General features: G+C 38.9%; 1 protein-coding gene across 1 annotated transcript in view; it reads right to left on the bottom strand.

The window, feature by feature from the left end:
• The window catches only part of LOC145668042 (uncharacterized), a 289,797-nt gene that overhangs the window by 61,834 nt on the left and 211,982 nt on the right, over positions 1 to 15,981 (bottom strand). The window contains exon 2 of the mRNA XM_081735519.1: positions 2,364 to 2,501. Within this exon, the coding sequence (XP_081591645.1) occupies positions 2,364 to 2,501 (138 nt within the window). The remainder of the gene's footprint in view (positions 1 to 2,363; positions 2,502 to 15,981) is intronic.

The following is a 15,981-nucleotide window of genomic DNA, read 5'->3' as shown; positions in this document are numbered from 1 at the left end:
CGTTTCTATTCGTTGGGCTGAGTCCCGCACAAAGTTTACTACTTCTGTCACTGTACCTATCATATTTCTAATACTTGGTTAAGAACAAGCGGGTGTTAAAGATAAATTTAACTGGTGGGAAGCACAGTGCATATATATTGCCAACGGATTAAGTTCCCGGATCCTATTCTGTACCCCTTTTACCTTTCCTGCCATGTTGGCTCCACCATCATATGATCGCCCTCGTAAGTGACACAGATCTAAACCTAGTTCTGAAAATTTATTCAAAATACTTTTTGCAAGACCTTCACCTGTGATATCATTAACTTGAATAAAACATAAGAACATATATTTCACTTTACATAAGTAAGTGTCAAGATAACGAATGCACACAGACAATTGTTCAGCTGAGCTGGCATCTGTTGTCTCATCGGCAATCACAGAATACAGTTTCAACTTTTGTATTTCATTTTCGATTTTTTTTTTTTTTTGCAATGATATTACCACAACACTGGATTAATTCATTTTGGATAGTCTTACTAATAAATGTGGCATATTTTGGCGCTGTTTCCAAGTGCTTTTCAAGTTCTATGTCCCCCGCATCAACACGAAATCTTAGCAGTGACCTGAATTTACCGTCATTTATTTTGGTATCTTTGTCAAGTACAATTATTCCGTCATCACGATGACCACGAAGAGGAATATTCTCCTGACCACAGGACATTATGGTTTTGACAATGGGAATCAGTCGCTTTCTGTTTTCAGTTTTCTTCTTTTGGCTTCAGCATTTAGCAATACATCAATTAAAAGTTCAAGGTTTTCAAAAGTTCTTACAAAATTGACACTTTTTTCAATAGCACTTTTGTGATAAGCATTGCCTGCATGTTCCCGAAACACTTTCAGCGCATGCTTATATTTTTTCAACGGCGTTTTCACTAAATTCCCGAGAGGAGTTTTTCGTTTTTCTCCTGCTTCGTCCGGTCCAAACAATACACACACCTTACAGTATGCACCTTCATTCTTTCTACTATAAGACAACCAAGGGAAATCGGCTAACCACTTTATATTGAATTTACGATTTTGACCGGGCTCAAGGACAAGTAGAAATTGATAGTTTGAATTTGGTGTCCATGTTTTTTGTGAAAATGTGGTATTTTTCTTCATTTGTAATTACACATTGTCCTACAAAACTCCCAATGTCGTCCATTGCAGAACAGTGTCTTTAAGTCAGAGCTGCTTATCTTAGCTTGCACTGCAGCTGTGAGCCCAGTTGGAATAGTTTCACAAGAAGCACTGGAAGAATCATTACCTAAACGTTCTTCTTCACCACTTGCTTTTTTCTTTTTTTCAGTCTTGATTATAAATGATTTTAAGCCAATTTGTTTACGCTTCGACATCATAAAGAACAGAAAGCTCAAACAAAAACACAATTCTTTCGAGTGGCGGGAATGTAACTCTGCGACTCTGCGTGCTACGGACGGTAAGCGTAATTGTGTTCCTCCTTTACTCGGCTGTACTCAGTTACGTAGCAAGTAGACACCGTAGGGCCTTATGCAGAATCGTTTTAACGTATGATTAGAGTAATACTGAAGGCCTGACTACTGCAGGAAACATATGTTAATCGAACTCTTTAGTATGGCACTAATCATGCGTCAGAACAACTCTGCATAGGACCCCGTAGCCTTGTCTAAAGTAGCCCTTGAAAATATAATGAATCTTATTGTGTTAAAATAATGAAATATATTTGGAAAAATAATTATTATTGAATGGAATATATTATGCACGTAAGTTTACATTGTCAGCAGTTTGTACTTTCATTGCTTATTTTGAATTTTTGAAACATGAGTTTTTTTTGGGGGGGCTTCAGCCCGTTAGCCCCCCCCCCCTAAATCCGCTACTGACTGTGAATGAAGAGTTTTACAATGCAGATCATGGACAGTGTGAACCGTCTTTGAGGGCATGCATTGAAGTACATAATGTAAGCATTCATTGAAGTAAATCTTAGAACACTACTTCTCAAGGCTATTGTTGCTAGTTACTTGCGGACAGGTTTGCAGTGCATTTCACGGAGCACATTGTAACGATCGGCAGTGACTGTACCTCTTCGAATGAGAAAGACATGATACTACCATAGATTACGATAACAGCGTCAAACCTTCTGTGGTTGGAGGGATGGTTATGGAATCTATCCTGGACGCTCATCACGGTCCAAAAGCTGTCCTCATGTTCTTGAATTATCGTAGCAGATCTAAAAACAAGAATACAACAGGAAACATTTTCTAGTTATTCCGTACACTCTGAGAAGTTTACACCTTCTAACGGTATTTCTTGTTAGCTGGTATAATTCATGTAGCAACCTACTTTTTCCTACTTTTTCATCTTACCTGTTGCACGGATACGTCAAACGACTGTCATGGTGTATATGTATTTTGTCTCGAATAGCACGAATCTTTTTGAAGGTCCATTTCTGATGTCCCTCAGAATCCCAGGAGGAAGGCAGGAGAGTATGCAGAGAATGAGTCCTGTGTAGAAGAAAAAATGGAAATACTTTTAAAATTTACTAACACTAAGCTGAACAACACCTGAGATCTGCCGACTGAAGAGTGACGCAGTAATTTAATCTTCTTGTGTTCCTTGTTTGACATTTTTGATCATTTTGAGCTGAAAAAGAATAAGTTGTCTTAGTTTTAAAAATCAGTCGTCTGGTATTATATTTAATGCGATTAGACGTTTGCATTAAAATGTAAATACCTTGTAATTCTATATGCAATAAGTGGCACAAAGTTTTATGACTGATTACTCTAGCTTGAATTACACTAGATAACAAATTTAAACTTTTTGTTTGTTACATGAGAAAAATCACCTGATCTTAAAGGAACTTTTTGCGCTGAATTCGAATATGCACTCGGTTTCTCTCCATCACGTACAATTTTCCCGTAACAGAGGGATTTTCGGGAAATTCCCTCAAAAATTTCCCTTTTTCAGATATTTTATTCCCCTAGCTCCTGTCCCCTTACATATAGTAACATAGAAATTATACCTAAGTATACCTTGATTTATATTTAATAAACCCTAAAAGTTTCGTAAAAATCGCTTTGTTCTTTCTAGAGAAATAAATATATTTGTATGTATACTGTGTGCACTGTTTATTGCACCTGATAGTAATGCTTTCAGATCTCCTGAGTTGGGGTAAAAACGATTTGCTTTATTACTACAAACACAGACATAAAAATGAATATTTACAATAGTCAACAACACACTTGTATTGCTCTCTGTAAATTAGAAACGTGTATAAAAATAGAATGTACTTCCAACGTATATTTTTTTTTAAACGTACAGTATATGCATATCTTAATACATATATATACAATTCTCCAAGTTTTTTCGTTTTGTTCATGAAATGGTTATCAATATTTGTTATCAAATGTAACAGAATGCAAAAGAAAGAAAGAATGGAATACAGACTCATTGTTGACAACAATGAACTAATGTAGTCTGAATTTTCCACTACGGTATCGTTTCCCCCATCCCCCCGCGCATTTCTTTCTTTCTTGTGTTCTTGACACCTGGTGAGGGAGTTTTATACATTTTTATATTGACGTGTGGTTTAACACTACTTCACTTTCAAAGTTGTCTTTGCTGCTAAGAGTGCTTTCATGTTTGATCTTAACGGCATTATACCCAACTAAGACTAGAAGTTTAGTTTGTGATCAGTACAATGGCGTCAAGAGGACGGCGTTCGTGTGTTAACTCACCAAATAGTTTTTGTTATGTGTGTGGCCAGTTTGTAGTTAAAGGACAGTGTAGATCCATTACGCCATCGGTGAAACTAGCATATTATATATATTTCGGATGTCGTGTGGGAGATCAGGACAAAACTTGGGCACCCAACATAATTTGTGCGTCGTGCTACGTCACTTTACTTGCATGGGCCAAAGGGAAAGGGAGGTTCATGAAATTTGCTGTACCAATGGTGTGGAGAGAACCCACCAACCATCTGGATGATTGTTATTTTTGTCTCACAGTAGTTAAGGGACATTCTAAAAAAAGCAAATACACAATAAGTTATCCCAACGTTAAATCCGCAATTAGACCTATTCCGCACGGGGATGAACGTCCACTTCCCGAGCCCCCTACCAACTGGGAAGAGATATGGCCAAAAGACTCTGATGATGATCATGACCTTGATGAACCATCGACATCAACATGTACATCCAAGGATCCAACGTTCATCCCTGACTGTGTTCGCGAGCCACATTTCATCCGGCAATGTGAACTTAATGACCTAGTCCGTGATTTGCACCTGACAAAACAAGAGGCGGAACTTCTGGGATCAAGGCTCCAGCAGTGGAACTTATTGGATGCAGAAACGAACGTATCAGTGTACAGGAAAAGGCATGTTCAATTTTCAAGCTATTTCTCAATGCAAGATAATGTGTGCGTATGTACGGATATAAATGGGTTGATGGCGGAGCTAGGAATTCCTTACGTTCCAGAAGAATGGAGGTTATTTATCGACGCGTCAAAGGTCAGCCTTAAAGCTGTCCTTTTACATAATGGAAATAAAAAAACCTTCTATACCACTTGCGCACTCAGTGAAGATTAAGGAATCCTATGACACCATGTCAACTTTGCTAAATCTTATAAATTACAAGGACCATTGTTGGCAAATATGTTGTGATCTCAAGGTAGTTGGTATTTTATTAGGACTGCAGTGCGGTTACACGAAGTACCAATGTTTTTTATGTTTATGGGATAGCCGAGCTGATGACAAACATTATGAAGTGAAGGAATGGGAACCTAGAGTGAATTACGTACCTGGAGAATGCAACGTCAAATACGCTCCTTTGGTAGATCCTAATAAGATATTACTACCGCCACTTCATATCAAGTTAGGACTTATGAAAAACTTTGTCAAAGCCATGGACACATCTGGTGAAGGTTTCAAGTATTTGCGAGATAAGTTCCCTAACCTGAGTGATGCTAAGATTTCAGCGGGAGTGTTTATTGGTCCCCAAATTAGGAAATTAATGCTTGATGATAGCTTTGACAGCAAGTTAAACAGTGCTGAGCTAGCTGCCTGGACAGCATTTAAGTGTGTTGTGCGCAACTTTCTGGGCAATAACAAAGCTGAGAGTTACACAGAAATCGTACAGGACATGATACAGAAATACAAAGAGTTGGGTTGTAGGATGTCTTTAAAAATCCACTTTTTGCACTCCCACCTCAGCTTCTTTCCTGCTAACCTAGGTGCTCTCAGCGACGAACAGGGGGAAAGATCCCACCAAGATATAATGGCAATGGAAAAAAGGTACCAGGGACGATGGGATCCTTCAATGATGGGGGACTAATGTTGGGGTCTTGTTAGAGAATGTAACATTTCTTACAAAAAAAAAAAAAAAGTAGTGTACGTTTTTGTAACCCAATAGAAGTTTCATATATTGTGATAGTTTTGATTGTCTTTTCATGACCTTTTGGTACATTTGTATTATTGTTTATTGTAAATTGTCACACTTGTAAATTATATTGTATTATATTTTATATATGTGTTTGTGGTAATAAAGCAAAACGTTTTACCTCAACTTAAGAGATCTAAAAGCATTACTATAAGGTGCAATAAACAGTACACACAGTATACATACAAACATATTTATTTCTCTAGAAAGAATAAAGCGATTATTACGAAACTTGGAGGTTTGTTAAATATGAATCAAAGTATACTTAGGTATAATTTCTATGTTAGTATATGCAAGGGGACAAGATCTTGGGGTGTAAAATAAACGAAAAGGGAAATTTTTGAGGGATTTTCCCGAAAATCCCTCTGTTACGGGAAAATCGTACGTGATGGAGAAAAACCGAGTGCATATTCGAATTCAGCGCAAAAAGTTCCTTTAAGAACAGGTATTTCCTTTTATGTAAGAAAATCTTTGTTAACTAGTGTTATTGTAAGGAACAAGGATGGAAGGAATCATGTGTCATACCTTTGTCCGGATCTGAGAAACGAGAAGTCTTATACACAGAACTCCTTTGTAGCTATGTAAATAGCGTACGTGTCTTTGACATAGGAGCAGTGTCGGGCTGGCTAAATTGAGGGCACTTGGTGCGAGTCCTTAAAGCCCCCTCCCCCATATATATATATATATATATATATATATATATATATATATATATATATATATAGAACTTAACACGTTAGTTGCAAAATATGATAAGTGATAAAATCATATTTTATGTATTGAATAAATATATAGTACAAAACATCGCAAAAAAGTTACAATAATACTGAGACAATCAAATATAATCGTAAAGATACTTTAGTTACTTTGAGAGTTTAATTTGCGCAGTTCTTCGCTTGATGAAGCAATCAGACCAATTACTTTTCCTTTGTCTACATTCTGGAATAAATCTTTGCTGTAAACATAAAAAGTACAGGAGACAAATGATTTTGACTTATCGTAGACCTTAGTTTAGTTATAACAATTTTCAATTTAGAAAATACCTTCTCGTATGTGACTTGAGTACATGGGACGGTAAGAACAAACTTGAAAGCAGTGTACAAATTACTAAACAAATCACTCTGTTGAGTATGGAGGGCCGGATTAAGGGAAGGGTTGCTATAGCCCGAGCTTCCAAGTAGACAGTGGCCTCTAGTCTGATCAAAATCTCAACTGGCTATCTAAAAGGAATCATGAAGATACAATCACCATCATAATATAAAATATGATGAAAAATTGGAAACATATTTTCTTAACTTTCCTACTGTACTTTCATAGAAATTTATTAGGTGAAGTCAGCAGGGACCACATATTTTTTTCTGACCCCGGCCCTCCGGATAGGTTAATACAGCCCTATGTACATGAGACAACAGGTGAATGCGAATAAGCGGCCCGTTACGGGTTAGAAGGGGACTCTGTGCCAAGTGTGAAATTTTACTGGCTCACAGGGCCGTACTGATATGAGCAAGGGGGCCTCAAGAAGACTTCTTTCGGAAAGACGAACTTAGGCTTCCGCACCTTTTTGATAGGAAGATTCAAGAAAGTATTTGCAATCTCGAAAATTCGACCAAAGCCTACAGGTCCAGCACCTCGTGGTTCCTGCGGGGTCCATCGGCCCTCGGGCCCTTCACGATCGCCAAGTAGCCAACGTGGCCGGTCCAGTATTGCGTAGGAAACTTGTGTTCGATTTCCAGCGAGAGCTTATGTTGTTCGGATCCCAAGATTGTAGGTCCACGTCTCTCACAGCGTTGCTGCTGAACGACACGTTACACTAAAATCGAATCCAATCCAATTCGGAGACCCAGACTGATTCGAAAACTCGAACAGACTCGGCGACCAAGTACCAGCCGAAATGTCAGCACTGCAACATTAATGCAGAATTCTGTAGTTGATTAATGGTGTTCACTATTCGAGTTCGAAATCATTTATTTGATTCCTGATCTGACATTTCTTACTCAAGATACTATGTCTTAAATATTTCAAATATAAGTTGATTCGTCTTCGCATACTGAAAAATAATATATTGGCTTTTGAACATAGACTATACAAAAAAAAAAGAAAAAGAAAAAAGAAAAAGAAAAAGAAAGAAAAAAGAAAAGAAAGAAAAATAAAAAAATAAAAAACCGTTTAGGTTCAGTGACATCTTTCATATTTTAAACAAGTTCTAAATGTTCATTCGATTAAACTTCGATGATCTTTCATAAGAAAAAATATGGAGCTCATCTTTTCTGATTCTCACGCTTTGATACGCTGATAAGCCTTGTAGTTGTCTTTTAGTGGAATCCTTTCATACATACATATTTAGTGAGACACAACAAATGAAATTACGAATTACAGATTTAAAGAGAAGAAGAGAAGAGAAAATGGTGTTCGTTAGAATTTGGCTAGCACCCTCACACATACTCTCCATGTAGACCCCTATATGACAGTGTTACGTCGTGTTCGAATTAGACCGGGTCGCCGGTCTGGAGGGCCATAGATCTGACTGCTTCTAGATCTTGCAGGTCACGGATCCAAATTTTGTGACCCATTCCGTTACTGGCAAGGATGTGCTATCTGTAAAGGCTTTAGATATTTGGCTTTGTTCGAGCAACAAGTTCTTTAATAACTACTATTCAATTACAGAAATCCAGAGTAAGCTAAGAAAAGAGAGGAGTTTTAAAACCATGGTAAATATAAATGTGTTTGCATTATCGTAAGATTTACTATTTAGCACCTAAAAATTTATTTAGTAATAATTTAGCTTCGTTCTTTTTTAGAAATAAGGAGAAACAAGTTGACTTGATTTTGAGTTTAGCATCCCTTTCAGCAGCGAGGGTGTGAGACAGACCTACTGATTGACGTGCAATCCGAATTACATGAGCTCCCGCCGGGAATCGAATCCGGGTCTCCTACGTCAAAGGCGCGTAAGTAACCGCTTAGCAGAAAATAAAGAAAAATAAAACTGTAAAATATGTAACCTTTTTAATCTTATTTATGTGTAGGTTAAAACTCTCCTGTCAGCTTCATTATTTTAAGACAGTAACAACAATATTTAGATTTTTGGTCTGAAACGGAGTCTAAATCCAAAATAGCAATAAACCTGTTTTTATTACAACATTATACCTATATTACGTTTCGAATGGAAAAAAAGTTTGGTTGCAGTAATTTATTTTGTTTTTTTTTTGGGGGGGGGAGATCTCAAGCCCTGCAGAGCTTTATAAATATTTCTCTAAGTTTTCCCCATCATTCTCTCCCACTCATCCGCAATTGCTCTCTCAGAATTGTTGTTCTGAAGAGGGCCGCGGTGGCTCAGTGGTAGAGCGTTCACCTCTGGTGCTAGGGGTCCCGGGTTCGATCCCAGCCTCCGCCAAGTGAACTTTGTGGTGGACAAACACCGTGTGCGTGGGTTTTCTCGGGGTTCTCCCGTTTCCTCCCACTTTCTTCATTCCACCATTTCATTCATTACTCATCATCACCGTCTCCTTTAGCCTGACCGGCATAACCGTGGGACGTAAAACTCAAAGATTTCATTTCATTTCATTTTGTTGTTCTGAAGGAAAACTATTGACAGAAATCTCAGCGGGTCGGGCAGTCAGAGTGGTATTTGTGAGTAGAATGGGGAAGGGGAGCGATTCATTAGAGGTTTATAGGCGGCCAGTATATGATGGCCGGACAGCTGGGAACAAGCATCTCAGAAATAGTGTGACTTATAAGGTGTCCACAAGGTGCAGTGGTTAGTATCTTCCAAAGGTGGAAAAAGGGTGTTAAAAACACCACCAAATGACAAGGTGTGGACTGACCCCACCTTATTAAGAAAAATGTCGGACGTCGACGTTGGTACAAAAAGATAGGGCATAAATTGTGGCACAATCAGGTCCGTAGCCAGGGAAAGCCTAGAGCGGGCAGTGGCTGCCCTAATTTTTCTTCTCTCTTAAATAGAACATTGTAGAAAAATTTTAAATTGACTGATAACCAGATTTGAAATTCTCGCAATTTTATTTAGGAAATTAAATTCAATTTAGTGTAATTTATTCATCCTATGCTTCTTGTTAAATGCACCAAACATCTCCAATTGGCATTTTTTATTTGAGAATTTCAAACCCAAGTGAACTGTTATTGTACGATAAGAAGCATTCAAAGCGAGGGACCAGATGTACTTCCAAAGAATTCCAGAACGTTAACTCTGAACATAGATAAACTTACAAGGGACCTTTTTCTGGTGTCACACGAAATGTGGAACGAGACTATGGTCAATCGATTTGTGTTAGTGAACAAGAAAATCAATAGGTGGGGAAAACCCGCGATCGCAACCGTACCGTACTTAAGGGGGGGAAGTAGGGACACTGACAACAAAACATGTTGTGGATAATGAAACAAAATATGGACGGAGTTGGATGAAAATATGCACAAAAGCGCAGTTAATGATTTACTACAATATGGAATCACAATTCGACAATACTCTGACAAGTGAGGACAGAGGCATAGCACATAACAACAGAGGAGGGGGTGAGTAAGCACCAGTAAAAATTATCATATAATTGAGGTAAACGGAGAAGCAAGACGTCAGGGTAATAGTACAGTAATAATACATGGTCAAGTAATCAATCACAAACTATAGATAGGCTGTAGACGACACCGTGAAGCAGAAATGGAAGAAAGAGAGCTATGGAGGTTATTGTCCGTAGGGTCCGGACCATCTTCCCTCGTAACAGTTCGATGTGTATAGACTGTTGTATACATCTAGGCATGCATTTCCATATGTTTGTCGTACGTGATACTGTCAGTGTATTCCCTCAACATCCTAGGATTCTCCCTCCCCCCTAAAGTCCTGACTTGCCACGTGCCTGGTTGGAAGTATGCGTTGAACATGAATAAGAATGATCGAGAAGTATGACTAAAAGTATAGGGTACAAAGAAAGGTAGTGCAACATAATTGACTGCCCACGATAAATGGTTGTGGAGAAGTATTGTACCGCATTTGAAAGCTGACAGACGGAGAGGGCAAGGCAGAGAAAGTGCAAAACACTGCTGTGGAAGGTGGGAGCCGCTCAGGAAGGTGGGAAGCCGTTGCCCCCTACCTTTCTACCCTCTATTTATGTACTTCACCATGTCCACCATATATTACTATGCTATTCACCTCAAGTACGCTCGTATGTGTTCATCTATGGAACTTTTCCTCTACGCTATACTCCACGCTTACCCGCCCTCCTCCACTGTCTTTACGTGCTACGCCTCTGCCCTCACTTGTCGAATGTAATGTCACATTGTAGTATATGTTTAACTGCGCTTCTATTCATATTTTCATCGAACTCGCTACATATTTCGTCTCATTATCCACAATGCGTTTTGTTGCCAGTGGTATAGGCGCCAGAACCTGGGGGCTCAGTCCCCTTCAGCCCCCCAATGTAACCGGTGAGGGGGCTGACCCCCCAATGTTTCAGTTCTGTTTTCGTATTTTTATTTCTTCAAAATACTTTTTCCAGACTTGATGTTTTTTGAAAACTGACTACTCAGGTGCACCTTCATTTTCAGAAGAGTATTTAGTTCAGACTTTTTATTGAAAGGAGGAAAGAGATTATATGGTTCTTATGTTTTTTTACCTCCCCCTCCCAGCTTCAATTCTTTACTGGTAACTGGACTGATGAGCATTGTCGTCCTGGAGTATCAAAGCAAACAGAGAGGGAAAAAGAATTACCGTTGTACTGTAATGATGTAAGTATTTAGAATTTTATTAGTACTGTATATGATGTAAGGACAAGTATAGTGGGCCTTTTTTTCTAGGAATCCTGGAAGCCCACTGAACTTTCCCCTGCTAGTCCTTTATACACATGGTAGAGGTTTATGACCCCTGTTTGGAGAAATAGGGGTTTATGACCCTTGATTGCACAAAATCATAGCTGCCTCCGTCCCTTTCTTCTGATTTTCTTTCTTTCTATATTTTTCACATATTGGCTTTTGATGATTTTGTGGAGAAACCGCTGACAGTAACGTATACATCCCTTGTTTTTTGTTTCAAAGGTTTCGTATTATTTCGGTGTTTTAGTTTATCGCTGGTGTTGACAGAAAAAAGAAAACGTTATTCTGGTGACCTGTTATCGTTTGTTTTCTGGAAGAAGAGGAATGTGAGTTTTAGTGAAGTGTTTTAGTTTTATTTATTCATTTATTCATTCACTATTTACTGGTAAATAGTGTTAATTGCAAATTTGAAAAATGGATCGTTTTGTAGTGAGAACGAAAAAAGTGCAGAATGAATCTGTCAGTGATTGATAATAGGGATACATATTCCATCGTTTTTTTTTTTTTTCAGCTACCATTCACCACTTTCACAGCAGGTAAGTGGTTTTCCTTTTCTTTTTCTTCATTAAGACGACTAAAGTCCTATCTACGATCTATTATGGAACAAAAAGTTCTCAACGCGTTAGCAATTTTAAAATGTCATCAAGAACTTTCTGCAGGACTCGATCTTGATCTTATTGCAGACGAATTTATAATGCGCATTGAAATCCACAAGCAAACCTGTGATATGTTAAAGAAGTAATTCTCCGTTTGCCGCCTACAAACTTGCACCTGGATGGAAGAAAGTGTCAATTAAACACAAGTGAGTTTAGATTAACATAATATTAGAATTTAATGAGAAATTTAAATTTTGGTCGTCATATCTTAATATTACATCTATTTTACAAGTAAATATAGGTGCAGAAAGCCGCACTGTATCATTCAAAAATATGTGTTTTGTGGGAGAAAACACTTCCTTTTACGGACACTTCTCATTTAAGGGCAAATAGTCATATGTTCCATCGATGTCCGTTGAGAAAATAACTAAACCTATTATGCGATAAAAGGCTAAACAGTTTATTGGTTATAATGAATTATTAGCCATTATCGTTCCTGAATTGTTGCAACTAAATTGTTGAATTGAGTTGATTATCATTCAGCGTATCTTTATAGCAGCGCGGCTATATGAGACGTGGACCTACAATTTAAGGTGAAATCCGATCCACTGTCGTTCAATGCTGTCCCACCGGGAATCGAACTCGGGACTCTGCACCAAAGGCACACGCGATATCCACTAGACCAGCAAGGAGGGCTGCAACTGCATTGTGACGAGCTGTCAGTAGTTCATTGTTGGCGCACAGAAACGAGGAACGTAAATAGGGAGAAACACTGGCGCAAATCCCGGGGTGCTGAGGGGGGCATGTTCCCTCCAATCTTGGAGCTGGGGGAACTGTCCCCCCATAATCCGATTTTAAATGTGTTTTTTTTTGCCTAAGTAGAAACATACCAATTATAAATATGCATGTATTCAGATTTCAGAATGTGTTAACGGCACTGATTTGTAATACTGATGTATGTACCACTACTTCATCGCCTGATATGTAATATACAACAAGTTTACCTTAGAAATCAGATTCATCTACCGTAATATGAGTCTCATCTCCTTCATACCCCAAAATAAGCCTCAAATCTACCCACTTCCCATTGTTGAAGACAACTCTGCTCCCGTGATACTCCACAGCATTGTTTTTCAACTTCATAAATACTTTGAACATCGCTTATAAAAAATGTCTTGCCCGTTCCTCGATTTGCGCCGCTGGGGAGAAAACGAATGAAAGCTGTTAACCAGAATTGGTGTGTGTGTGGAGGGGGGGGGACTCAGGCTGCAAAGTGCTTAAATCCATCACTGATTAAAATCAATTGTTTTTTAACCAACTAACCCTACATCTAACAAATTCCTTGTTCCTGTTTACAGTGGTTGACCCCCCCCCAATGTTTTCCTCGTGTCGGCGCCTATGGAGAAGACCCCCTGCCGTACGAACAGGTGAGAACACTGACCTTGAATAAAAATTTCGTCACATAGAACTAAAGCAAGAAAAAAATAAATTTCTGCCACGTCGGACACTGGCATCAGTTATAAAAAGAAATAACTAAACCTCAAAAGTGCCAAATATTCATTAAGATGCATATACAAATTCCCCGCTTGATCTAGCTAATGGTTAACGTGTAAGACTTCGGTACACGTGGTCCGGGTTTAATTCCCAATGGGAGTGCATTTTGGCGTTCACCCAGTGTCGTGACCATAGTGCTCTCAAACGGGTCCGGTTGACCTGACCCGACCCGACCCGACTCGGGTCGGGTTACGGATCGAGTCAGGTCTTGTCAACTCGGGTCGGGTCAGCTCGGGGCGGGTTGTCGAGTCAGGCTACTCGGGTCGGGTTGTCCGGTCGGGTCAATCGGGTCAACTCGGGTTGGGTTGTCGGGTCAGCTCGGGTCTGGTTGTCGGGTCAGGTCAATCGGATCGGATCACGGGTCAGTTCACTCGGGTCGGGTCACGGGTCGGGTTGGGTCGATCTTCAACCAGACCCGACCCGACCCGTTGAGAGCACTACTTACCATAGTATTGAGTAGTAGTAGAAGTGGCGGTAATAGTGGAATTGCACTAGCATCCGTAATCGTAATAGTTATAGTAGTATTACCAGTAGTATTTGTAATATTGGTATTACATACGGTGTAGCAATTTTACATATCTTCTCTGTTACTCGTAACGCACTACAAGTACGAGTGTAGTTGGGTCTACAGGCCTTTTACGTCCATGAGTTGTATTATTATATAATAAACATGGCTGCATAGAGCAAGTACAGATAACAAATAGACAGACAGAATAGGAATATAGAAAGCAAACCTTGGGTAACTTTCACACGATTTTCCCACTCGAGAAGGACAAATAGACATTGCAATATTATGACGACACATTTCTCATTTTCCATTGCATATTGAAGAATTGACTTGACATATCAGACTTAGTTGTTCTCAGGCCGGTTACGCCTGGCCCGTTTAGAGCCCGGCTCGTTTCTGCCCGGCGAGTTTAGGGTCCAGCTCGTTTGTGTCCGCACGGCTCGAGATTTAGGCCGGGCCGGGTCGAGCCGGGCACAGAATACAGATCTATACGACGGTCTTTGGGCCTGGGTTTCCAGGGTTTTGACCTGTGTGGGTTGAAAAGGAGTAATAGCTACAGAAAACAATTCAGAAAACAACATACTGTAGCTATATGGTACAAGGACAGATCAAAACACATGGATTGCATGAACTATGTACTCGGAACACAATCACACCAGCGGCATTTTTACTGAAGCCAAAAAATTCAAGTGAAAGATGTAATAAATTTTCCCCTTCCTCTTTTACATTCTATAAAAAAATCAAGTACAACCGGTACTTGTGCAAGACTTTTACGCAAGAGACTTCGTCTTGCTGGTATGGTCTTGGTCTTGGTCTTGCACCCATTGGGCTTGGTCCTGGTCTTGTATCGGGATTCCTGGTCTTCGTCTTGCATGCAAGACTCTTGCAAAAACTGCAAGACCAAGACTCTTGAGCTCATCACTACCAACGACGTTCTCCTGCATTCCCCTCACTTTTATCCCTGCTTTATCCTCGTTCTAACGCATCTCAAGAGTTCTCCCCGGTCTGTGTGAAGGTGTACCTATTGATAAAGGCGAGTAGGTGTGGTGCTGATTATATCATATGTACCAAATTTCACAGAAGTAAATCCCCACGTTAAGCGGGTTTGCATATCCGATCTCCTAACTGTGAAAACATTTACGATCACTCCCAATTCCAGAGATTCAACCTGTTGTATATAAGTTACTAGGACATAAACTTGAATGTAGTTTATACGAAAAAGACTTTTATGCATTGCGAGAGCTGTAATGCCCAAATATTCACCACAAACTTATAGTCGTATCGACATAAAAAAAAAAAAAAAAAAAAGTTTGGAGCAGGAAACCACTTTACACAAAAGTCTGAAGAAGCGCAGAGAAGACGTACGAACTGGTCGAGCGGTTTGGGTCAATAGTCTATCAATCAGAAGTTTATGTGTTCAAACCCTGTACTCCTGTTTATGTGTCCTTTTGTTTTGTTTTTTTCCTTAAAAGTGTGTTCCTATTTTCATCAGAGGACTGAGAATATTTCTTTTAATAAATCTTCGGCAACTACTTTTCTCTCAAATTCGATTAGAAGGGAACATTATATGAATTGCAAATCTAATATCCACAGAAGAAAACAAAATTTTAAGTATGTTCAATATTTCATTATTAGCCTTTGATTTGTAATGAAAAACTAATGATAATCATTGATGATTTCAGAAGATTCTCCCCGGGTAATGGTCAATATATGAATGAGAAAAAACTGATAAAACATTATTAGTCCACTTTGAACATGATCGAAAGCATGGCCATGAAGGGGGAAATTTATGTCGACAGGGTCTCAAATTCTGCCACACGTCATGCCCTGAAATCATCACTGTTTGAAAGGTTTCCTTAACAAATACCTAGGTAGAATATTACATTTATTTCTCGTTCTACGTTTTGAAATGGCAAAATAATAATTTTAAAGAGAATTATCATACGATAAGCATAAAGATTTATAGAACTAATGAAGTAAATATTATTGTGTAAGTTATCTATTTCTAATCGGATATTCGTTTGCATCGCACTTTAAAGTAAATCCTCTCTCTATATAGTTCTTACTGGAA

This window comes from Thermobia domestica, chromosome 13 (assembly GCF_964235325.1).
Source record: "Thermobia domestica chromosome 13, izTheDome1.hap1.1, whole genome shotgun sequence".
Taxonomy (NCBI): Eukaryota; Metazoa; Arthropoda; class Insecta; order Zygentoma; family Lepismatidae; genus Thermobia; species Thermobia domestica.
The sequence above is the reverse complement of the archived record's forward strand: the minus strand, read 5'-3'. Positions and strand labels throughout refer to the sequence as shown.